The sequence below is a fragment of the Crocuta crocuta genome, unplaced genomic scaffold (assembly GCF_008692635.1).
Source record: "Crocuta crocuta isolate KB4526 unplaced genomic scaffold, BGI_CrCroc_1.0 scaffold53, whole genome shotgun sequence".
Lineage (NCBI taxonomy): Eukaryota > Metazoa > Chordata > Mammalia > Carnivora > Hyaenidae > Crocuta > Crocuta crocuta.
Genome location: NW_027529432.1, coordinates 188,351 through 211,604, shown reverse-complemented (window position 1 = coordinate 211,604; position 23,254 = coordinate 188,351). Strand labels below are relative to the sequence as shown.

The window sequence follows — 23,254 nt, the reverse complement described above, 5'->3', positions numbered from 1 at the left end:
TCCAGCACTGGGTCCAACAGCTCCTGTTCTCGCTGGCCAGGCCATGGAGGCTTCACCTTCAAGATGGCTCTCTCTCCCCTCCTTATTAGGTGCCTGGGCTCAGGTGCGCTAGCCGGTCCCTCCCGAACCTCTCAGCTGTGCTTCTGGGGACACCTGGCCTGTCTCCGCTGGAGCCCGGGCCCCTCTGGCACCCAGGGGTCTGGCCAACGAAGCACTTTGTCTATCTGGTTTTAGGCGTGACCCTTTGCATGTCTGGAGCTGTTGCGGCCTCAGTGACTCATCGGGGAAGGAGGGAGGGTGGGGCTGAGCTGTGGGCGAGGGTGAGCTGGCTCGTGTCCCCCCACCCCACCCCCCTCCGCTGGCTGCTGGCTCAGGACCAGGATGCTGGGCAGAGAAAAGGGGCCCTGCTTGAGAAGGAAGAGCGGGGTGCTAAGGTGGTTAGTGGCTTCCGAGATCTGAGCCGCCCTTGGACTGGAAGCCTTTTCCATCCCTACCCTGCCTGGCTCCCGGTCTGCAGGGCTGGCTTCCTGGTGCAGGCCGCCCGGCCGAGGCACCTTTCAGTTGCAGCTTCGCTGTTTGTTGGGAAGGGTCCGCGTGACTTCCCTTGGCAGCTCCTCTTCCGGAAGGATGGTGATTCCCCAGCTCACCCCTGTGCCCACAGGCCACTCACCATCAAGTGGCCCTGCTGGCCTCCCAAGCCGCATCCGAGTCATAAATACCACCTGTATGAGTTCAGGGTGGGGAGGACAGGGGTCTATGTGGCTGTCTACCCCTCTCCCCCAGCCCCATGCTGTGATCTGCCTGACGCCACAACTGCTAAGTGCCCATGAGTTTCCGAGAGACACAATCCCATCCTTGGAGGCAAACTCTAACCCTTTCAAGAAAGCTGGCACAGGGGCACCTGGGTGGCTTAGTCGGTTGGGTGTCCGACTTTCGCTTGGGTCATGGTCTCGCGGTTCGTGGGTTCGAGCCCCGCGTCGGGCTCTGTGCTGACTGCCAGCTCAGAGCCTGGAGCCTGTTTCAGTCTGTGACTCCCTCTCTCTCTGACCCTCCCCTGCTCATGCTGTCTCTCTCTCTCTCTCCTAGAAATAAATAAAACATTAAAAAAAAAAAAAAAAAAAAGAAAGCTGGCACAGGGCTGCCTGGGTGGCTCAGTCGGCAGGGCATCTGATTTTGGCTCGGGTCATGATCTCACGGTTCTTGAGTTCGAGCCCCGCGTCGGGTTCTGTGTTTCGAGCCTGGAGCCTGCTTCAGATTCTGTGTCTCCCTCTCTCTCTGTCCCTCCCCCACTTGCACTCTGTCTCTCTCCCTTTTCTTTCTCAAAAATAAACATTAAAAAAAAAAGCTGGCAAATAATAGGTTCTCTTTGCCCCTTTCTTTCCTTTTATATTTCAGCCCCCCCACCTCCCCCAGAAGGCTCATAACCTTCTGGAACATTCTGAGGCTAAATGGGTCACGCCCAGAGCACCTTGCTCATAATTTATATCCGGGACAGGAACTAAGTCTTTTCAATCTCCCCATCTGGCACACGGAGCGCATCCAGTAAGCATGGTGAGGGCGCATGAAGGAAGTTAGGTGACAACCTAATGCAGTGTGGAGTGTGGTGTGGGCTGTTGTTGTCTGTCCCTTGCTGGTTTTCTCTGCCGTGTCTGGTACAGTGTTGGACACGCAAGACGCTATCAGTATGCATGTATTTATCGATTGGTTGACTAATTTCTGAATGTAAACAGCTTCAGGGTGGGGCTTTGGGTGAGGCTCGGCGTGATTTTTAGCACTCCCCCCGCCATGGTTTCACAGACCATGTTTCTGGGTGACACTGCCACCACCAATCTGTGTGGGTGGCTGTGGGCCATGGCTATATCCCGCCTCGTGGCTTCCCAGGGCACCTCTGCAGCTGACAGCTCATCCTGTGTCCAGAGGGCATCTTTGCTCCTGAGTGCCTGCACCTATGAGGCCCTGGCTCAGGGCCCAGTGTGGGCACACAGATGGGCCCTGACTCACCCTGTCCCCGAGGCAGCTCAGCTGTATTCCGGCCTCTCGGGCGGGGGCCGGCCCTGCGGGACTTGGGCCTTCTTTTTTGTCAGCTGCTGTGCCCGGAGCTCACAGCTGGTAAGGGTCCCCCTGGTCCTTGGGACTGGGTTAGATCGGGTGAACCAGCATCACTGTGTGTCACCAGGGGAAGGAGGGCGCCACCGTTCCTGTCATCAGGGCTGCCACTTGTCCCCAGTGCTGGGGGATGGGAGTCTCACACCGGTGACCGCTGCAGACCTGATGCGCTGTAGGGGAGACAGCTGTGGACTCAGAGCCCTCGCAGAGTGGTGCTCTCACTGTGGACCCTGGGCGGACTGCCCCCGCCCTCCCCCATTCTCAGTCTCTCCATCTGTTAAATGGGGATGGTAACAGTCCCTCCTGGAGCTGTTATATAGAACCCACCGAGGAAGGTGTGTATCGTGAAGCTCGTGTGCACCAGAGCTTTTCGCACACACGCGCTCTCTCTCTCCTCCAGTCTTCTGGGAGATCCTGTACCATCTCCATTTTCACAGACGAGGAAATGGATGTTCAGAGAAGTGGAGTGACTTGGCCAGTGTCACACACACACAGCTGGGAAGACGCAGAGCCAGGGTTGATAGCTTGAGTCTCATCTCCCCCACAGCCCCCTTTCTGTGATCCTGGGCTGGAGAGTCATGTCTGAATGGAATGGTGACAGTGGGGAAGGTTGAGGTTTTGCTCTGGCCCAGAGAGCAGAACAGTCCGCCATCTTTTTTGCGCTTGGGGTTCCGAGCAAGCCAGTTGTTGGGTGCGAGCGTCTCTGTCTGCTTTTCCCTAGGCCGGGTGACCGAGATTCCCGACGAGAGAGACTGAGAAGACAGGAAGGAGGGGCGGGCTCCTGGCAAGGCATCCGCTCCTGAACTGAGTCCTGCAAAAGGTCCGTGGGAGGGAGGGTGCGTGGGAGGGGAGGGGTGGGGGAGGGGAGGGGCCCTGTGTGGTATTGGGAGGCAGGGCCCTGGGTGGAAGGGATGAGAGGCCAGTTACACCCAGTGTGTACTTCCCATATCCTCTGTGGTGCCCTGGGGACATTTCCACAGTGGAGACGGGCCCCTCGGAGACACTGTTTCACTCCCTGGGAGCTCACAGCATCAGAGCTCCTTGGCTTTCTCATCTCCTCACGCCCTTGAGCCCCCATGGTCCTGAGCCCCATTCCCTTACCTCCCCGCAGATGGAGAAGGAGGAGGAGACGACCCGGGAGCTGCTGCTGCCCAACTGGCAGGGCAGCGGCTCCCACGGGCTCACCATCGCCCAGAGGGACGACGGCGTCTTTGTGCAGGAGGTGATGCAGAACTCCCCTGCGGCCCGCACTGGGGTGGTCAAGGAGGGTGAGTCACCCCAGGGTGCGGGCTGGGTGCTGGGGTGGGGTGGAGGAGGGTGGCGGGCGGAAGGGCACAATCCCGGGGGTGTCAGGATGGTCGGTGCCCGAGCCCTGCCCTCCCCTGGCCCCTCTGCGTCCGTCGGGGCAGGCCACGGTGGTGCAGGGTGGTGGTGACGTCGTCCCTAGGCCCCACTCCACTGCTCACGAGCTCTCCCGCTTTGGACAAATTAGTTGGCTTCAGTCAGCCTCGGTTTCTTCACCTGTGCAACTCGTACTACCACGCCTGCCTGCCTTAAGGGGTGCTCATGACCTGCGTCAAACAGAAGTCCGTTTGAGGGCCCAGCACGTGATGGTTGAGTACTGTTTCCCTGAGACCCTGGAAAGGGGGGGGTCTTACCTGCTTCTTGCTTCTCCCTGCTCAGGGGACCAGATTGTGGGTGCCACCATCTACTTTGACAACCTGCAGTCGGGTGAGGTGACCCAGCTGTTGAACACCATGGGGCACCACACCGTGGGCCTGAAGCTTCACCGCAAGGGGGACCGCTCCCCCGAGCCTGGCCAGACCTGGACCCACGAAGTCTTCAGCTCCCGAAGCTCCGAGGTGGTTCTGGTGAGTGCCTCGGTGGCCCTTCTGAGCCCTGAGCTCCCTCCCCCGGCCACGCCGACCTGCTGGCCACGTCCTGAGCCTCGTGTCCGCCTGCTGGACCTCTCCTGTGGTCTCCTCCTTCCTCTCTTGTGCGTTCTCTGGTGAGCCAGCCTGTGTGTTCTTATTTGTGTGTGGCATGTGCCTGATGTCGCCCTGAAAGTCTTTGGTCAGCCTCTGCAGGGCGCCCCCAGCGTGGGAACCCACCCCTGCTGCCTGGTCCTAGATGCCAGGAGGAAGGTCAGCTGCTTTGCCGGAATCTTCAAAATAGTCTCACAGTTGCCCAGCTCTGCCTCATTTCATTGAACATTTCATTGAAAACCTCAGTGGTTTTCAACTTCCAGAGGCCCGGACTCACAGGCTGGGCAGCAAAGTGCCTGAGGGACGTTTCTTGGCTCCTTCTGCTGGCTTGTTTATCTAACACATAATGGGTCCTCAAAGTGACAGTGTTAATCCAAGCGCAGTGAATCTCAACAAATGCCTTCTGCCAGGTCTCAGAGAGGATTCCCTTTTCTGATTAAATAAGCCAGTGAGTGGAGAGTCAAGAGCCTAAAGGGTCAAGTCCACACAGAGATGGTCACCCAGGAGGCATCCCAGGGACTTGACAGGCCGATCTGAGTCTAGAACGGATGGTAAATCCTTCCTCCACACAGTGCGGGAGTCTACCCCGCTCCTTTCCCCATGGCTTTTGCTTCCTGGAGTTTCCCCAAATAATTTGTTTTCCTTCTGTGAGGTGGCTGTCAGCCCCTTTCTTCCGCCCCCTTTGCTCTGTCCCTGGAGGCCCCGTGGGTCTCCGTTCGGGTCCCAGCGTCTTTGGGAAACAGGCAGCCATGTTGTCGGCTGGGCTGTGGCCGGGTGTCTGTAACTCGGGCAGACCCTGCTTCAACCTCTGCTGGGCGTGTCTTTCTGCAGAGCGGGGATGATGAGGAGTACCAGCGCATCTACACCACCAAGATCAAGCCTCGGCTGAAGTCGGAAGACGGAGTAGAAGGGGATCCTGGGGAGACCCAGAGCCGCACCATCACAGTGACTAGAAGGGTCACGGCCTACACTGTTGATGTGACAGGCCGTGAAGGCGCCAAGGACATCGATATCAGCAGCCCTGAGTTCAAGATCAAGATTCCACGGCATGAACTGACTGAAATCTCCACTGTAGACGTGGACACCCACCCTGGCAAGACAGTGATCAGACTGCCCTCGGGCTCGGGGGCAGCGGCTCCGACCGGAGGCTCTGTTGTGGACATCCACACAGGGTCCATTTCCGCTTCGGTCCCAGAGCTCCAAGGTGCTGGCCACTCGAAGCTCCAGGTCTCCATGCCTGGGATAAAGGTGGGAAGCCCAGGCGTCAGTGTCAGTGCAAAGGGCTTGGACTTGGGGGGCAAAGGAGGGGTCCAAGTTCCAGGAGTGGACGTTTCGTCTTCTCTTGGGGGTGGGGCAGTAGAGGTGCAGGACCCATCTCTTGAGAGTGGCAGGAACGGGAAGATTAAAATTCCCACGATGAAAGTGCCAAAATTTGGTGTCTCGACAGGGCCCGCGGGCCAGGCGCCAGTGGCAGGGTTGAATGTTTCTGCCCCTGAATTCTCTGTGGCACCCAAGGGCGGCAAGCCAGGCCTGACCGTTGGTGGGAACATCCAGACCCCTCAGCTAGAAGTCTGTGCTCCTTCTGTCACTGTTGAGGGGCCTGAGGGGAAGCTGAAAGGCCCCCAAATCACTGGGCCATCACTTGAGGCTGGTCTAGGCCTGAAAGGTGCCAAGCCACAGGGGAGCATAGGGGTGGATGTCTCTGCGCCCAAGATCGAGGGCACCATCACTGGCTCCAGTGTGGAAGTTCAAGCCCCTGACGTTGATATCCACGGGCCTGAGGGCAAATTGAATATGCCCAAGATGAAAGTTCCCAAATTCTCTGTATCAGGTTCTAAGGGAGAGGGAGCTGGCATTGATGTGACACTGCCCACAGGTGAAGTGACTCTTCCTGGGGTCTCTGGGAACGTCAGTCTGCCTGAAGGTGCTGCTGGGGGGCTGGAAGGGAAGTTGAAGGGTACGAAAGTCAAGACGCCTGAAATGATTATTCAGAAACCTAAAATCTCCATGCAAGATGTGGATCTGAGCCTTGGGTCTCCTAAACTGAAAGGAGATATTAAGGTTTCTGCGCCTGGGGGGCACGGTGATGTTAAAGGCCCTCAAGTGGCAGTGAAAGGTGCCAAAGTGGACATAGAGACACCTAGCCTTGAGGGGACTTTGACAGGACCCAAGCTTAGTAGTCCTTCTGGGAAAACAGGCACCTATGGGATCGCTATGGCAGATGTAGACTTAAATGTGGCTGCCCCTAAAGTGAAAGGGGGTGTGGATGTTGTACTCCCAAAAGCAGAAGGGAAAGTCAAAGTCCCTCAAGTTGACATCAAAGGACCCAAGGTGGATGTCAGTGCCCCAGATGTGGAAGTTCATGGCCCAGAATGGAACCTGAAAATGCCCAAGTTCAGCACTCCAGGAGTTGGAGGAGAAGGCCCAGATGTAGACGTGAAACTACCCAAAGGAGATGTCAGTATTTCAGGGCCCAAGGTCAGCATGGAGGCCCCGAATGTCAACGTAGGAGGCCTGGGAGGCAAACTTAAAGGCCCTGATATCAAGCTGCCCGAAGTGAGTGTCAAGACACCAAAGATCTCCATGCCTGATGTAGATTTACATGTTAAAGGCCCAAAGGTAAAAGGAGAATATGATGTAACAGCCCCAAAACTTGAAGGAGAACTGAAAGGCCCCAAAATGGACATTGATGCCCCAGATGTGGATGTTCATGGCCCAGACTGGCATCTGAAGATGCCCAAGATGAAAATGCCCAAGTTCGGTGTTCCAGGGCTCAAAGCAGAGGGCCCAGAAATGGATGTGAATCTTCCTAAGGCTAATGTGGACATTTCTGGGCACAAGGTAGATGTTAGTGTTCCAGATGTGAGCATTGAGGGACCAGAAGGGAAATTGAAAGGACCTAAGTTCAAGATGCCTGAGATGAATATCAAAGCCCCAAAGATCTCCATGCCAGATGTGGACTTACACTTGAAAGGCCCTAAGGTAAAAGGGGAATACGATGTCACAGTGCCAAAAGTTGAAGGTGAGATTAAAGTTCCTGATGTTGAACTTAAAAGTGCCAAAGTGGATATTGATGCTCCAGATGTTGATGTTCACGGCCCAGATTGGCACCTGAAGATGCCCAAAATGAAAATGCCCAAGTTCAGCATGCCTGGATTCAAAGCAGAGGGCCCAGAAGTGGATGTGAACCTGCCCAAGGCTGACATTGACATCTCCGGACCCACAGTGGATGTTGAAGTTCCGGATGTGAATATTGAAGGACCTGAAGGAAAGCTGAAGGGTCCCAAGTTTAAGATGCCTGAAATGAATATCAAGGCCCCAAAGATCTCTATGCCTGATGTGGATTTGCATATGAAAGGTCCCAAGGTAAAAGGAGACTATGATGTTACAGTGCCAAAGCTGGAAGGGGAACTCAAAGGGCCAAAAGTAGACATCAGTGCCCCCGATGTTGAAGTTCAGAGTCCTGAATGGAACCTAAAGATGCCCAAGATGAAAATGCCCAAATTTACCATGCCCAGCCTCAAAGGGGAGGGCCCAGAAGTGGATGTGAACCTGCCGAAGGCTGATGTGGACATTTCTGCACCCAAGATAGATCTTAGTGCTCCAGATTTGAGCCTTGAAGGACCAGAAGGAAAGCTGAAAGGCCCCAAGTTTAAGATGCCTGAGATGCACTTCAAAGCTCCTAAGATGACTCTGCCTGACGTCGACTTGGATCTTAAAGGACCCAAAATGAAAGGAAATCTAGATGTGTCTGCACCAAAAATAGAAGGTGAAATGAAAGTTCCAGATGTGGACATCAAAGGACCTAAGGTAGACATTAAAGCACCAGATGTGGAAGTCCAAGCTGCAGACTGGAGCCTGAAAATGCCCAAGATGAAAATGCCCAAGTTCAGCATCCCCAGCCTCAAAGGGGAGGGCCCAGAAGTGGATGTGAACCTGCCCAAAGCTGACATTGACATCTCTGGACCCAGGGTTGACATCGAAGCCCCGGATGTGAGCCTTGAAGGTCCAGAAGGGAAGCTGAAGGGCCCCAAATTTAAGATGCCTGAGATGCACTTCAAGGCTCCCAAGATCTCCATGCCTGATGTGGACTTACACTTGAAAGGCCCCAAGGTCAAAGGGGATGTGGATGTGTCTGTGCCCAAGATAGAAGGTGAGATGAAAGTGCCAGATGTGGATATCAAAGGCCCCAAAGTGGACGTTGATGTCCCAGATGTGGACGTTCATGGCCCAGAGTGGAACTTGAAAATGCCCAAGATGAAGATGCCCAAATTTAGCGTGCCTGGCTTCAAGGGTGAGGGCCCAGAAGTGGACATGAACCTGCCCAAGGCTGACATTGACATATCTGGACCCAAGGTGGACATTGAAGCCCCTGATGTGAGCCTTGAGGGGCCAGAAGGGAAGCTGAAGGGCCCCAAGTTTAAGATGCCCGAGATGCACTTCAAGGCTCCCAAGATCTCCATGCCTGATGTGAACTTGAATCTTAAGGGGCCGAAACTAAAGGGAGATGTGGATGTGTCTGTGCCTGATGTAGAAGGTGAAATAAAAGTGCCAGATCTTGACATTAAAGGGCCCAAAGTTGACATCAGTGCTCCAGATGTGGATGTGCACAGCCCAGACTGGCACCTGAAGATGCCCAAGATAAAAATGCCCAAGATCAGCATGCCTGGCTTCAAAGGAGATGGCCCAGAAGTGGATGTGAACCTGCCCAAGGCTGACATTGACGTCTCAGGACCCAAGGTGGATGTCGAAGTTCCAGATGTGAATATTGAAGGTCCAGATGCAAAAGTAAAAGGTCTTAAATTTAAGATGCCAGAAATGAATATAAAGCCTCAGAAGATTTCCATGCCAGATGTTGGTTTGCATTTGAAAGGTCCGAAAATGAAAGGAGATTATGATGTTCCAAAGGTAGAAGGAGAGATAAAAGCTCCTGATGTTGACATCAAAGGGCCCAAAGTGGACATTAATGCACCAGAGGTGGGAGTTCATGGCCCAGATTGGCATCTAAAGATGCCCAAAGTGAAAATGCCCAAGTTCAGCATGCCAGGCTTCAAAGGAGAGGGCCCAGAAGTGGATGTGAACCTGCCCAAGGCTGACATTGAGGTCTCAGGACCCAAGGTGGACATTGATGCTCCAGATGTCAATATTGAAGGTCCAGAGGGGAAACTAAAGGGTCCAAAGTTCAAGATGCCAAGCATGAATATACAGACACACAAGATCTCTATGCCTGATGTTGGACTTAATCTGAAAGCCCCTAAGCTGAAAACTGATGTAGATGTTTCCCTTCCCAAAGTGGAAGGAGACTTGAAAGGTCCTGAAATTGACATGAAGGCCCCAAAGATGGATGTGGATGTTGGTGATATTGATATTGAAGGTCCAGAAGGGAAGCTGAAGGGCCCCAAATTTAAGATGCCTGAGATGCACTTCAAGGCTCCCAAGATCTCCATGCCTGATGTGGACTTACACTTGAAAGGCCCCAAGGTCAAAGGGGATGTGGATGTGTCTGTGCCCAAGATAGAAGGTGAGATGAAAGTGCCAGATGTGGACATCAAAGGCCCCAAAGTGGACGTTGATGTCCCAGATGTGGATGTTCATGGCCCAGACTGGCACCTGAAGATGCCCAAGGTGAAAATGCCCAAGTTCACCATGCCTGGCTTCAAGGGTGAGGGCCCAGAAGTGGACTTGAACCTGCCCAAGGCTGACGTTAATGTGTCTGGCCCCAAAGTGGACATTGATGCTCCTGATTTGGATATTGAGGGACCAGAAGGAAAATTAAAGGGCTCTAAATTTAAGATGCCTAAGTTGAATATCAAAGCTCCTAAGATATCCATGCCAGATGTGGACTTGAATTTGAAGGGATCCAAAGTGAAAGGAGAAATCGATGCTTCAGTGCCCGAACTAGAAGGTGATCTCAGAGGCCCACAAGTTGATATCAAAGGTCCTGGTGTGGATGTGGAGATGCCTGATGTTGATCTGGAATGTCCTGATGCAAAATTGAAAGGTCCTAAGTTTAAGATGCCTGAGATGCACTTCAAGGCTCCCAAGATCTCCATGCCTGATGTGGACTTACACTTGAAAGGTCCCAAAGTGAAAGGGGATGTGGATGTGTCTGTGCCCAAGATAGAAGGTGAAATGAAAGTGCCAGATGTGGATATCAAAGCCCCCAAAGTGGACGTTGATGTCCCAGATGTGGACGTTCATGGCCCAGAGTGGAACTTGAAAATGCCCAAGATGAAGATGCCCAAATTTAGCGTGCCTGGCTTCAAGGGTGAGGGCCCAGAAGTGGACATGAACCTGCCCAAGGCTGACATTGACATATCTGGACCCAAGGTGGACATTGAAGCCCCTGATGTGAGCCTTGAGGGGCCAGAAGGGAAGCTGAAGGGCCCCAAGTTTAAGATGCCCGAGATGCACTTCAAGGCTCCCAAGATCTCCATGCCTGATGTGAACTTGAATCTTAAGGGGCCAAAACTAAAGGGTGATGTGGATGTATCTATGCCAAAATTGGAAGGAGACTTGAAAGGCCCCAGTGTGGATGTGGAGATGCCTGATGTTGATCTGGAATGTCCTGATGCAAAGTTGAAAGGCCCTAAGTTTAAGATGCCAGACATGCACTTCAAGACCCCCAAGATCTCCATGCCTGATGTAGACTTACACTTGAAAGGCCCCAAAGTCAAAGGGGATATGGATGTGTCTGTGCCCAAGATAGAAGGTGAAATGAAAGTGCCAGATGTGGATATCAAAGCCCCCAAAGTTGACATTGATGCCCCAGATGTAGATGTTCATGGCCCAGAGTGGCACTTGAAGATGCCCAAGATGAAAATGCCCAAGTTCAGTATGCCTGGCTTCAAAGGCGAGGGCCCAGAAGTGGATGTGAACCTGCCTAAGGCTGACGTTGACATCTCGGGACCTAAGGTGGACATTGAAGCCCCAGATGTGAACATTGAGGGTCCAGAAGGCAGACTGAAAGGCCCTAAGTTCAAGATGCCCGAAATGCACTTTCACGCCCCGAAGATTTCCATGCCTGATGTTGATTTCAACTTAAAAGGGCCTAAAATCAAAGGAGACTTTGACGTTTCTGCCCCAAAGCTGGAGGGAGAGTTAAAGGGTCCAGAATTGGATGTCAAAGGCCCCAAATTGGATGCTGACATGCCAGATGTAGCTGTGGAAGGTCCAGATGGAAAATGGAAAAGTCCTAAATTTAAGATGCCAGACATGCACTTTAAAGCTCCCAAAATCTCCATGCCAGACATTGATTTGCACTTAAAAAGTCCCAAGATAAAAGGAGAGGTGGATGTTGATGTTCCTAAATTGGAAGGTGACCTCAAAGGGCCAGATCTCAAAGGTGACATCAGTGGGCCAGATATTGACATTGAAGGACCAGAGGGCAAATTGAAAGGTCCCAAGTTCAAGATGCCTGACATGCATTTCAAAGCCCCAAATATATCTATGCCTGATGTGGACCTAAATTTGAAAGGACCCAAAATGAAGGGGGATGTTGATGTGTCTGTGCCTGAAGTAGAAGGTAAAATTAAAGTACCAGACGTGAACATCAAGGGCCCCAAAGTAGACATAAATGCTCCTGATATTCATGGCCCAGACTGGCACCTGAAGATGCCCAAAATGAAAATGCCAAAGTTCAGCATGCCTGGTTTCAAAGCAGAGGGCCCAGAAGTAGATGTGAATCTTCCTAAGGCTGACATTGATGTCTCAGGACCCAAGGTTGACATTGAAGTCCCAGATATGAGCATTGAGAGTCCGGAGGGAAAGATCAAGGGGCCTAAATTTAAAATGCCAGAAATGAACATCAAAGCTCCCAAGATCTCCATGCCAGATGTAGATTTACACTTGAAAGGTCCTAAGGTCAAAGGAGATGTGGACATTTCCCTACCTAAGGTGGAAGGTGACCTGAAGGGCCCCCAAATGGACATTGATGCCCCAGATGTGGATGTGCATGGCCCAGACTGGCACCTGAAGATGCCCAAGATGAAAATGCCCAAGTTCAGCATGCCAGGCTTCAAAGGAGAAGGCCCAGAGGTGGACGTGAACCTTCCCAAAGCTGACATTGATGTATCAGGACCCAAGGTGGACATCGAAGGTCCTGATGTTAACATCGAGGGACCAGAGGGAAAGTTGAAAGGCCCCAAGTTCAAGATGCCTGAGATGAACATCAAAGCCCCCAAGATCTCCATGCCTGACTTTGATTTGCACCTGAAAGGTCCTAAGGTCAAAGGAGATGTGGACGTGTCTCTACCCAAGGTGGAAGGTGACCTCAAAGGCCCTGAAGTTGATATCAAGGGCCCCAAAGTGGATGTCGATGTTCCAGATGTGGATGTGCATGGCCCGGACTGGCACCTGAAGATGCCCAAGATAAAAATGCCCAAGATCAGCATGCCTGGCTTCAAAGGAGAAGGCCCAGAGGTGGATGTGAACCTGCCCAAGGCTGACATTGATGTGTCAGCACCCAAAGTGGACGTTGAATGCCCTGATGTGAATATTGAAGGACCAGAAGGAAAATGGAAAAGTCCAAAGTTTAAGATGCCTGAAATGCATTTTAAGACTCCAAAGATATCTATGCCAGATATTGATCTTAATCTGTCAGGTCCAAAAATAAAAGGAGATGTGGATGTCACAGGTCCTAAGTTAGAGGGAGACTTGAAAGGCCCTGAAGTTGACCTCAAAGGCCCTAAAGTGGGCATTGATGTCCCAGACGTGGATGTTCATGGCCCAGACTGGCACCTGAAGATGCCCAAGATGAAAATGCCCAAGTTCAGCATGCCAGGCTTCAAAGGAGAGGGCCCAGAGGTGGATGTGAACCTGCCCAAAGCCGATATTGATGTATCAGCAGCCAAGGTGGACATTGAAGGGCCTGATGTTAACATTGAAGGACCAGAGGGAAAGTTGAAAGGTCCCAAGTTCAAGATGCCTGAGATGAACATCAAAGCCCCCAAGATCTCCATGCCTGACTTTGATTTGCACCTGAAAGGTCCCAAAGTAAAGGGCGATGTGGATGTGTCTCTGCCTAAGGTGGAAGGTGACCTGAAGGTCCCTGAGGTTGACATCAAAGGTCCCAAGGTGGATGCCGATGTTCCAGATGTGGATGTTCAAGGCCCAGACTGGCACCTGAAGATGCCCAAGATGAAAATGCCCAAGTTCAGCATGCCTGGCTTCAAAGGAGAAGGCCCAGAGGTGGACGTGAACCTTCCCAAAGCTGACATTGATGTATCAGGACCCAAGGTGGACATCGAAGGTCCTGATGTTAACATCGAGGGACCAGAGGGAAAGTTGAAAGGCCCCAAGTTCAAGATGCCTGAGATGAACATCAAAGCCCCCAAGATCTCCATGCCTGACTTTGATTTGCACCTGAAAGGTCCTAAGGTCAAAGGAGATGTGGACGTGTCTCTACCCAAGGTGGAAGGTGACCTCAAAGGCCCTGAAGTTGATATCAAGGGCCCCAAAGTGGATGTCGATGTTCCAGATGTGGATGTGCATGGCCCGGACTGGCACCTGAAGATGCCCAAGATAAAAATGCCCAAGATCAGCATGCCTGGCTTCAAAGGAGAAGGCCCAGAGGTGGATGTGAACCTGCCCAAGGCTGACATTGATGTATCCGCACCCAAAGTAGACATCGAAGGCCCTGATGTTAACATTGAAGGACCAGAGGGAAAGTTGAAAGGTCCTAAGTTCAAGATGCCAGAGATGAACATCAAAGCCCCCAAGATCTCCATGCCTGACCTTGATCTTAACCTGAAGGGCCCTAAAGGGAAGTGTGATGTGGATGTGTCTTTACCGAAAGTGGAAGGTGAGATTAAAGTTCCTGAAGTAGATATTAAAGGCCCCAAAGTGGACATTGACGTCCCAGATGTGGATGTTCACGGCCCTGATTGGCACCTGAAGATGCCCAAGGTGAAAATGCCCAAGTTCAGCATGCCAGGCTTCAAAGGAGAGGGCCCAGAGGTGGACGTGAACCTGCCCAAGGCTGACATTGATGTTTCAGGACCCAGGGTGGACATTGATGTTCCAGATGTCAACATCGAAGGTCCAGATGCAAAGCTGAAGGGCCCCAAGTTCAAGATGCCAGAGATGAACATCAAAGCTCCCAAGATCTCCATGCCTGATTTGGACCTTAATCTCAAAGGCCCTAAAATGAAAGGAGACGTGGATGTTTCCCTTCCAAATGTAGAAGGTGATTTAAAAGGACCTACTCTTGACATCAAGGGCCCAAAGATAGATGTAGATGCTCCAGATATTGACATCCATGGTCCAGAAGGCAAATTAAAAGGTCCAAAACTGAAGATGCCAGACATGCATGTAAACATGCCCAAGATCTCCATGCCTGAAATTGACTTGAATTTGAAAGGCCCAAAGCTTAAGGGAGATGTTGATGTTTCTGGGCCCAAATTAGAAGGTGACATTAAAGCTCCCAAGTTGGATGTAAAGGGTCCAGAAGTGGACATTTCTGGTCCTAAGGTCAATCTTGAAGGCAAGTCAAAGAAATCACGTTTTAAGCTTCCTAAGTTTAATTTTTCGGGCTCCAAAGTTCAGACACCTGAGGTGGATGTCAAAGTTAAAAAGCCTGATATTGATGTGACGGGTCCAAAAGTTGATATTAATGCCCCTGATGTTGAGGTCCAAGGAAAAGTCAAAGGATCCAAGTTCAAAATGCCTTTCCTGAGTATTTCATCTCCTAAAGTGTCTATGCCTGATGTGGAGTTAAATCTCAAAGGCCCTAAAGTCAAAGGAGACTTGGATGTTACAGCTCCTAATTTAGAAGGTGACTTAAAAGGACCCAAAGTGGATATTAAGGTGCCAGAAGTTCATCTTGATGCACCTGATGTGGATGTTCATGGTCCAGATTGGAATTTGAAAATGCCCAAAATGAAAATGCCCAAGTTTGGTGTGCCTGGCTTAAAAGCAGAAGGGCCAGAAATGGCTGTGGATCTTCCAAAGGGAGATATCAACATAGAGGGTCCCAGAATGGACATTGAGGGGCCAGAAATTAATGTGGAAGGTGTAGAAGGAGGCTTAAAAGGCCCCAAGCTCAAGATGCCTGACATGAATATCAAAACTCCCAAGATCTCCATGCCTGACATTGATTTAAACCTAAAGGGCCCCAAGGTGAAAGGTGATATTGATGTTTCTCTGCCTAAAGTTGAAGGGGATCTGAAAGGGCCAGAGATTGATATTAAAGGCCCTAAAGTGGACATTGATGTCCCTGATGTGGATGTGCATGGCCCAGACTGGCACCTGAAAATGCCCAAGGTGAAAATGCCCAAGTTCAGCATGCCAGGCTTCAAAGGTGAGGGCCCAGATGTGGATGTTACTCTCCCTAAGGCTGACATTGATATTTCTGGCCCCAAACTGGACATTGATGCCCCAGATGTGAATATTGAAGGTCCAGATGCAAAACTGAAGGGCCCCAAGTTCAAGATGCCTGAGATGAACATCAAAGCTCCCAAAATCTCCATGCCTGACTTTGATCTGAACTTAAAGGGCCCCAAAATGAAAGGTGATGTGGATATGTCTTTGCCAAAAGTAGAAGGTGACTTAAAGGGCCCTGAGGTGGACATAAAGGGCCCCAAATTGGACATTGACACTCCTGATATTAACATTGAAGGCCCAGAGGGGAAATTGAAGGGGCCCAAATTCAAGATGCCAGAGATGCACCTAAAGACCCCAAAGATTTCCATGCCCGATATTGATTTAAACCTGAAGGGCCCCAAGATGAAGGGTGATGTGGACGTTTCCCTTACCAAGATTGAAGGGGATCTGAAAGGCCCTGAAGTGGACCTCAAAGGCCCCAAGGTGGACATTGATGCCCCAGATGTGGATGTGCATGGCCCAGACTGGCACCTGAAGATGCCCAAGATAAAAATGCCCAAGATAAGTATGCCAGGCTTCAAAGGAGAAGGCCCAGATGTGGACGTGAACCTGCCCAAGGCTGACATTGATGTGTCAGGACCCAAGGTGGACATCGAAGGTCCTGATGTTAACATCGAGGGACCAGAGGGAAAGTTGAAAGGCCCCAAGTTCAAGATGCCTGAGATGAACATCAAAGCCCCCAAGATCTCCATGCCTGACTTTGATTTGCACCTGAAAGGTCCTAAGGTCAAAGGAGATGTGGACGTGTCTCTACCCAAGGTGGAAGGTGACCTCAAAGGCCCTGAAGTTGATATCAAGGGCCCCAAAGTGGATGTCGATGTTCCAGATGTGGATGTGCATGGCCCGGACTGGCACCTGAAGATGCCCAAGATAAAAATGCCCAAGATCAGCATGCCTGGCTTCAAAGGAGAAGGCCCAGAGGTGGATGTGAACCTCCCCAAAGCTGACGTTGATGTCTCAGGACCCAAGGTGGACATTGATGTTCCAGATGTCAGTATTGAAGGCCCGGATGCAAAATTGAAGGGCCCTAAGTTCAAAATGCCAGAGATGAACATCAAAGCTCCCAAGATCTCCATGCCTGACTTTGATTTGCACCTGAAAGGTCCTAAGGTCAAAGGGGATGTGGATGTATCTCTGCCTAAGGTGGAAGGTGACTTAAAGGCCCCAGAAGTTGACATCAAAGGGCCCAAAGTGGACATTGATGCCCCTGATGTGGATGTGCATGGCCCAGACTGGCACCTGAAGATGCCCAAGGTGAAAATGCCCAAGTTCAGCATGCCTGGCTTCAAAGGAGAAGGCCCAGATGTGGATGTGAACCTGCCCAAGGCTGACATTGACATATCTGGACCCAAGGTAGACATTGAAGCCCCAGATGTAAGCCTTGAGGGCCCAGAAGGGAAACTGAAGGGCCCCAAGTTTAAAATGCCTGACCTGCACCTCAAGGCACCCAAGATCTCAATGCCTGAAGTGGACCTGAACCTGAAGGGTCCCAAGGTAAAGGGTGATGTGGATGTGTCTCTGCCCAAAGTGGAAGGTGACCTCAAGGGCCCTGAAGTTGACATCAAAGGGCCCAAAGTGGACATTGACGTCCCAGATGTGGATGTGCATGGCCCAGACTGGCACCTGAAGATGCCCAAGGTGAAGATGCCCAAGTTCAGCATGCCAGGCTTCAAAGGAGAGGGCCCAGAGGTGGACGTGAACCTGCCCAAGGCTGACATTGATGTCTCAGGACCCAAGGTGGACGTTGATGTTCCAGATGTCAATATCGAAGGTCCAGATGCGAAGCTGAAGGGCCCCAAGTTCAAGATGCCAGAGATGAACATCAAAGCTCCCAAGATCTCCATGCCTGATATTGACTTAAACCTGAAAGGTCCTAAGGTAAAGGGTGATGTGGATGTGTCTCTGCCCAAAGTGGAAGGTGACCTCAAGGGCCCTGAAGTTGACATCAAAGGGCCCAAAGTGGACATTGACGTCCCAGATGTGGATGTGCATGGCCCAGACTGGCACCTGAAGATGCCCAAGGTGAAGATGCCCAAGTTCAGCATGCCAGGCTTCAAAGGAGAGGGCCCAGAGGTGGACGTGAACCTGCCCAAGGCTGACATTGATGTCTCAGGACCCAAGGTGGACGTTGATGTTCCAGATGTCAATATCGAAGGTCCAGATGCAAAACTGAAGGGCCCCAAGTTCAAGATGCCAGAGATGAACATCAAAGCTCCCAAAATCTCCATGCCTGATCTTGACTTTAACCTGAAGGGCCCCAAAATGAAGGGTGATGTGGATGTGTCTCTGCCTAAAGTGGAAGGTGACCTCAAGGGCCCTGAAATTGACATAAAGGGCCCCAAATTGGACATTGACACTCCTGATATTAGCATTGAAGGCCCAGAAGGAAAATTGAAGGGGCCCAAGTTTAAGATGCCAGAGATGCATATTAAAGCCCCCAAGATTTCCATGCCTGACTTTGACTTAAATTTGAAAGGGCCAAAGGTAAAGGGGGATGTGGATCTTTCATTACCTAAGGTGGAAGGTGATCTAAAAGGGCCAGAGGTGGACATTGAAGGTCCTGAAGGGAAACTCAAAGGTCCCAAATTTAAGATGCCTGATGTCCATTTCAAAACTCCACAAATCTCCATGAGTGACATTGATTTGAACTTGAAAGGACCGAAGATAAAGGGAGATTTGGACATTTCCATTCCTAAACTGGAAGGAGATCTGAAAGGCCCCAAAGTGGATGTTAAAGGCCCTAATCTGGACATAGACACTCCTGATGTTGACCTTCATGGCCCAGAAGGGAAACTGAAGGGCCCCAAGTTTAAAATGCCTGACCTGCACCTCAAGGCACCCAAGATCTCAATGCCTGAAGTGGACCTGAACCTGAAGGGTCCCAAGGTAAAGGGTGATGTGGATGTGTCTCTGCCCAAAGTGGAAGGTGACCTCAAGGGCCCTGAAGTTGACATCAAAGGGCCCAAAGTGGACATTGACGTCCCAGATGTGGATGTGCATGGCCCAGACTGGCACCTGAAGATGCCCAAGGTGAAGATGCCCAAGTTCAGCATGCCAGGCTTCAAAGGAGAGGGCCCAGAGGTGGACGTGAACCTGCCCAAGGCTGACATTGATGTCTCAGGACCCAAGGTGGACATTGATGTTCCAGATGTCAATATCGAAGGTCCAGATGCGAAGCTGAAGGGCCCCAAGTTCAAGATGCCAGAGATGAACATCAAAGCTCCCAAGATCTCCATGCCTGATATTGACTTAAACCTGAAAGGTCCTAAGGTAAAGGGTGATGTGGATGTGTCTCTGCCCAAAGTGGAAGGTGACCTCAAGGGCCCTGAAGTTGACATCAAAGGGCCCAAAGTGGACATTGACGTCCCAGATGTGGATGTGCATGGCCCAGACTGGCACCTGAAGATGCCCAAGGTGAAGATGCCCAAGTTCAGCATGCCAGGCTTCAAAGGAGAGGGCCCAGAGGTGGACGTGAACCTGCCCAAGGCTGACATTGATGTCTCAGGACCCAAGGTGGACGTTGATGTTCCAGATGTCAATATCGAAGGTCCAGATGCGAAGCTGAAGGGCCCCAAGTTCAAGATGCCAGAGATAAATATCAAAGCTCCCAAGATCTCCATGCCTGATGTTGACCTGGATTTGAAAGGACCCAAAGTCAAAGGAGATTTTGATGTGTCTGTCCCTAAGATTGAAGGTACTTTCAAAGCCCCAGAAGTAGACCTTAAAGGTCCAGGTCTGGATTTTGAAGGCCCTGATGTCAAGATGAGTGGCCCAAATTTGAAGATGCCATCGCTGGATATATCTGCCCCTAAAATAACTGTTCCTGATGTTGATTTACATCTCAAGACACCCAAACTTGGGGTTTCTGGTCCCAAGTTAGAAGGTGGCGAACTGGACCTCAAAGGGCCCAAAGTTGATTTAGAAGCTCCCAGCTTAGATGTACACATGGAGAGCCCAGATATTAATGTTGAAGGGCCAGATATTAAAATTCCCAAATTTAAGAAACCCAAGTTTGGATTTGGGGCAAAAAGCCCCAAAGGGGACCTCAAATCACCTTCCTTGGATGTGACTGTTCCTGAGGCAGAACTGAGTGTTGAGACTCCTGACATCAGTGTTGGTGGCAAGGGCAAGAAAAGTAAGTTTAAAATGCCTAAAATTCACATGAGTGGTCCTAAAATGAAGGCCAAAAAGCAGGGCTTTGATTTGAATGTTCCTGGGGGTGAAGTTGATGCCAGTCTTAAGGCTCCTGAGGTAGATGTCAGCATTGCGGGGCCAGATGCCACACTTAAAGCTGATGTGAAATCCCCCAAAACCAAGAAACCTATGTTTGGAAAGATGTACTTTCCAGATGTAGAATTTGACATTAAATCACCTAAATTTAAAGCGGAGGCCCCCCTCCCTAGCCCCAAAATAGAGGGCGAAATCCAGGCACCCGATCTGAATGTTTCTTCAGGGATTAATGTGGAAGGTCCCGACATCAAGCTGAAGGCTCCTAAGTTGAAGGTGCCGGGTATGGATGTTTCAGGCCCCAAAATTGAGGGTGACTTGAAAGGCCCCAGGGTGCAGGCAAAGTTGGATGCACCTGACATCAACCTTGAAGGCCCAGACGCTAAAGTCAAAGCACCGTCGTTCGGCATTTCTGCCCCTCAGGTCTCCATCCCCGATGTGAACGTTAATTTGAAAGGACCAAAGATAAAGGGTGATGTCCCCAGTGTGGGACTTGAAGGACCAGACATAGATCTGCAAGGTCCAGAATCGAAAATCAAGTTCCCCAAGTTTTCCATGCCCAAGATCGGCGTCCCTGGTGTGAATATGGAAGGTGGAGGAGCTGAGGTCCGGGCCAAGCTGCCCTCTCTTGAAGGAGGCTTGAGTGCACCTGATGTGAATCTTGAAGGACCTGATGTGTCTCTCAAGGGGCCAAAAGTAGACTTGCCTTCAGTGAACCTCTCTATGCCAAAAGTCTCTGGCCCTGACCTTGACCTGAATGTGAAAGGACCAACTTTGAAGGGAGACCTGGATGCCTCTGTTCCCAGCATGAAGGTGCATGCCCCAGGGCTTGACCTCCGAGGCGTCGGTGGAAAGGTGAGGATGGAAGGAGATGGTGTGAAAGTGCCGGGGATGGATGCCCCGGCGCTAAACCTTGGCGTGCCAGATGTGACCCTGAAGGGACCAAGCCTGCAGGGAGACTTGGCTGTCTCTGGTGACATCAAATGCCCTAAGGTATCAGTAGGTGCCCCTGATCTCAGCTTGGAGGCACCTGAAGGTGGCATTAAACTTCCCAAAATGAAGCTGCCCCAGTTTGGCATCTCTGCGCCAGGGTCCGACTTGGACATCAACGTCAAGGGGCCACAAATCACCGGAGAACTGAAGGGGCCAGGTGTGGATGTGAACCTCGGAGGCCTGAACCTGAAAGGGCCTCAGATCTCTGGCCCTCAAATCTCAGCACCAGACATGGACTTGAACTTGGAAGGACCAAAAATTAAAGGGAGCCTCGGGGCCACTGGTGAGCTGAAAGGCCCCGCTGTTGGAGGAGGTCTTCCGGGCATCAGTGTGCAGGGCCTAGAAGGAAGCCTCCAGATGCCTGCGGTCAAGTCCTCTGGATGTGACGTGGAGCTGCCAGGTGTGAATGTGAAACTCCCAGCCGGGCAGGTTTCTGGTCCTGAAATCAAAGGTGATCTGAAAGGTTCAGGAATAGGTTTCCATGGGGCTGCTGCTCCCGACATTAGCGTGAAGGGGCCTTCATTCAATATGGCATCTCCTGAGTCAGATTTCGGTGTCAGCTTGAAGGGCCCGAAAATCAAAGGAGGTGTGGATGTTTCAGGGGGTGTCAGCGCCCCAGCTGTCAGCCTGGGTGAAGGGCATATGAGTGTCAAAGGTTCTGGGGGTGAGTGGAAAGGACCCCAGGCCTCCTCCACTTTCAACGTGGATGTGCCTAAGCTTGCCGGGGGACTTCATTTCTCAGGACCAAAGGTAGAAGGACTCCAGGGTCCTGGGCTGAGTGTGTCTGGGTCTCCAGGTCACTTGGAAAGCAGATCTGGAAAAGTAACATTCCCCAAAATGAAGATCCCCAAATTCACCTTCTCTGGCCGGGAGCTGGTTGGCAGAGAAGTGGGGGTGGATATTAACTTCCCCAAAGTGGAGGCCACCGTCCAGGCTGGTGCTGGAGAGGGCGAGTGGGAAGAGTCTGATGTAAAACTTAAAAAGTCCAAAATCAAAATGCCCAAGTTCAATTTTTCCAAACCGAAAGGGAAAGGTGGTGTCACTGGGTCACCAGAAGCGTCCATTTCAGGGTCCAAAGGCGACCTGAAGAGCTCCAAGGCCAGCCTAGGTTCTCTGGAAGGAGACGCGGAGGCAGAAACAGCGTCGCCCAAAGGCAAATTCTCTTTATTTAAAAGCAAGAAGCCGCGGCACCGCTCGAATTCCTTCAGTGACGAAAGGGAGCTGTCTGCGCCTTCCACCCCGACGGGGACTTTGGAGTTCGAAGGTGGGGAAGTGTCACTGGAAGGCGGGAAAGCCAAAGGGAAACACGGAAAGCTGAAATTTGGTACCTTCGGTGGATTGGGCTCAAAGAGCAAAGGTCATTATGAGGTCACCGGGAGTGATGACGAGGCAGGCAAGTTACAGGGCAGTGGAGTGTCCTTGGCCTCCAAGAAGTCCCGCCTGTCGTCCTCTTCCAGCAATGACAGCGGGAATAAGGTGGGCATCCAGCTTCCCGAGGTGGAACTCATGGTTTCCAAGAAAGAGTAGCAGGTCTGTGTGTGGGTGTACATATATGTATAAAGATACATCAGCCTTGGGTGTGTTTGTATATAAACTCCAAAGAGAAACACGCCGACAGACAGCCTCAGCATAATGCAAAGGTCTGACCTCTGCCAGTAGCAAGCGCTGAAAAGCCAACCGCCTTTGAGCTCACGTTCGGCGCTTTGCAGACAGGTGAAGAGTCCAAGTTCGTCCAGCCCGTGTGCAGAGTCAACAGTATTTGCCGTAAGATTTCAGGTTTTTTTTTTTTCTCTTTTTTGCATTGAACGCTGAGAGCTCCTGTTTACTAAGCAAGCTTTTGTGTTTATTATCCTCATTTTTACTGAACATTGTTAGTGTTGGGGTAATGGAAACCCACTTTTTCAGTGTAATGACTTTTGGGGCTTTTGTTAGCAAGGGTGGGGTGGGGTGGAAGGCAGTAGGGAGGGTCAGACCTCCATTTCTCCTAAGATTGGGTCGATTCAAACAGCAAACACCCAGTCAGGGCCGAGGGGAGCAGCAGGCAGGGCATGTGGGTGTTTTTAGATCTCTGTAGCACTGCTTTTTTTTTCCCCCCCTGGGTGGCGGTCCCAGCCAGTTTGGTGCTGACGGCGAGAGGGGAGTAGAATCTGTTTGCAGATTGGCCAACCCACCAGCTCCACGCGAGGGGCGCCCGTTCTGTGGATCGTAGGAGAGATTTTTCTTCATGACCGCCACATTCCTGAAACTAGTTCTGATTTCTTTTAATAAATGTTATCGTGATTAAGAAGATTTCCCGCACTTTAATGGCAAATTAATGGAGAATGTAAGGAAATTGATGCTGTCGAAGGCAAATAAAGCTGTTTATTAACCCTGATGCCTTGTGCCCCTGCGTTGTATGTTGGGAATACGACGTCTGCATACCCAGCCCCGATAGTTCAGACCCAGTCCAGCCAGCAGACTTGCTAGTTTCATTCATGGCTAACGGGGGAAGTCTTCGCTGCCTGATTCTCCGGGGGAGGCTGGCTGCACCATGGCTGAGACATGGGGAGAGGCTTGGCACG

At 51.4% G+C, this 23,254-nt stretch overlaps 1 protein-coding gene across 4 annotated transcripts in view; it reads left to right on the top strand.

The window, feature by feature from the left end:
• AHNAK (AHNAK nucleoprotein) overlaps window positions 1-23,254 on the top strand; it is a 100,510-nt gene that overhangs the window by 13,043 nt on the left and 64,213 nt on the right. For 3 of the 4 annotated variants that reach the window (XM_077759636.1, XM_077759635.1, XM_077759637.1), the window contains exons 2-5: window positions 2,828-2,926; window positions 3,218-3,374; window positions 3,790-3,977; window positions 4,923-23,067. In XM_077759636.1, the coding sequence (XP_077615762.1) occupies window positions 3,218-3,374; window positions 3,790-3,977; window positions 4,923-22,220 (17,643 nt within the window). In that variant the 5' untranslated portion in view covers window positions 2,828-2,926 and the 3' untranslated portion in view covers window positions 22,221-23,067. Of the gene's footprint in view, window positions 1-2,827; window positions 2,927-3,217; window positions 3,375-3,789; window positions 3,978-4,922; window positions 23,068-23,254 lie in introns of those variants that run through there. The other variant, XM_077759638.1, reaches the window with a different exon arrangement.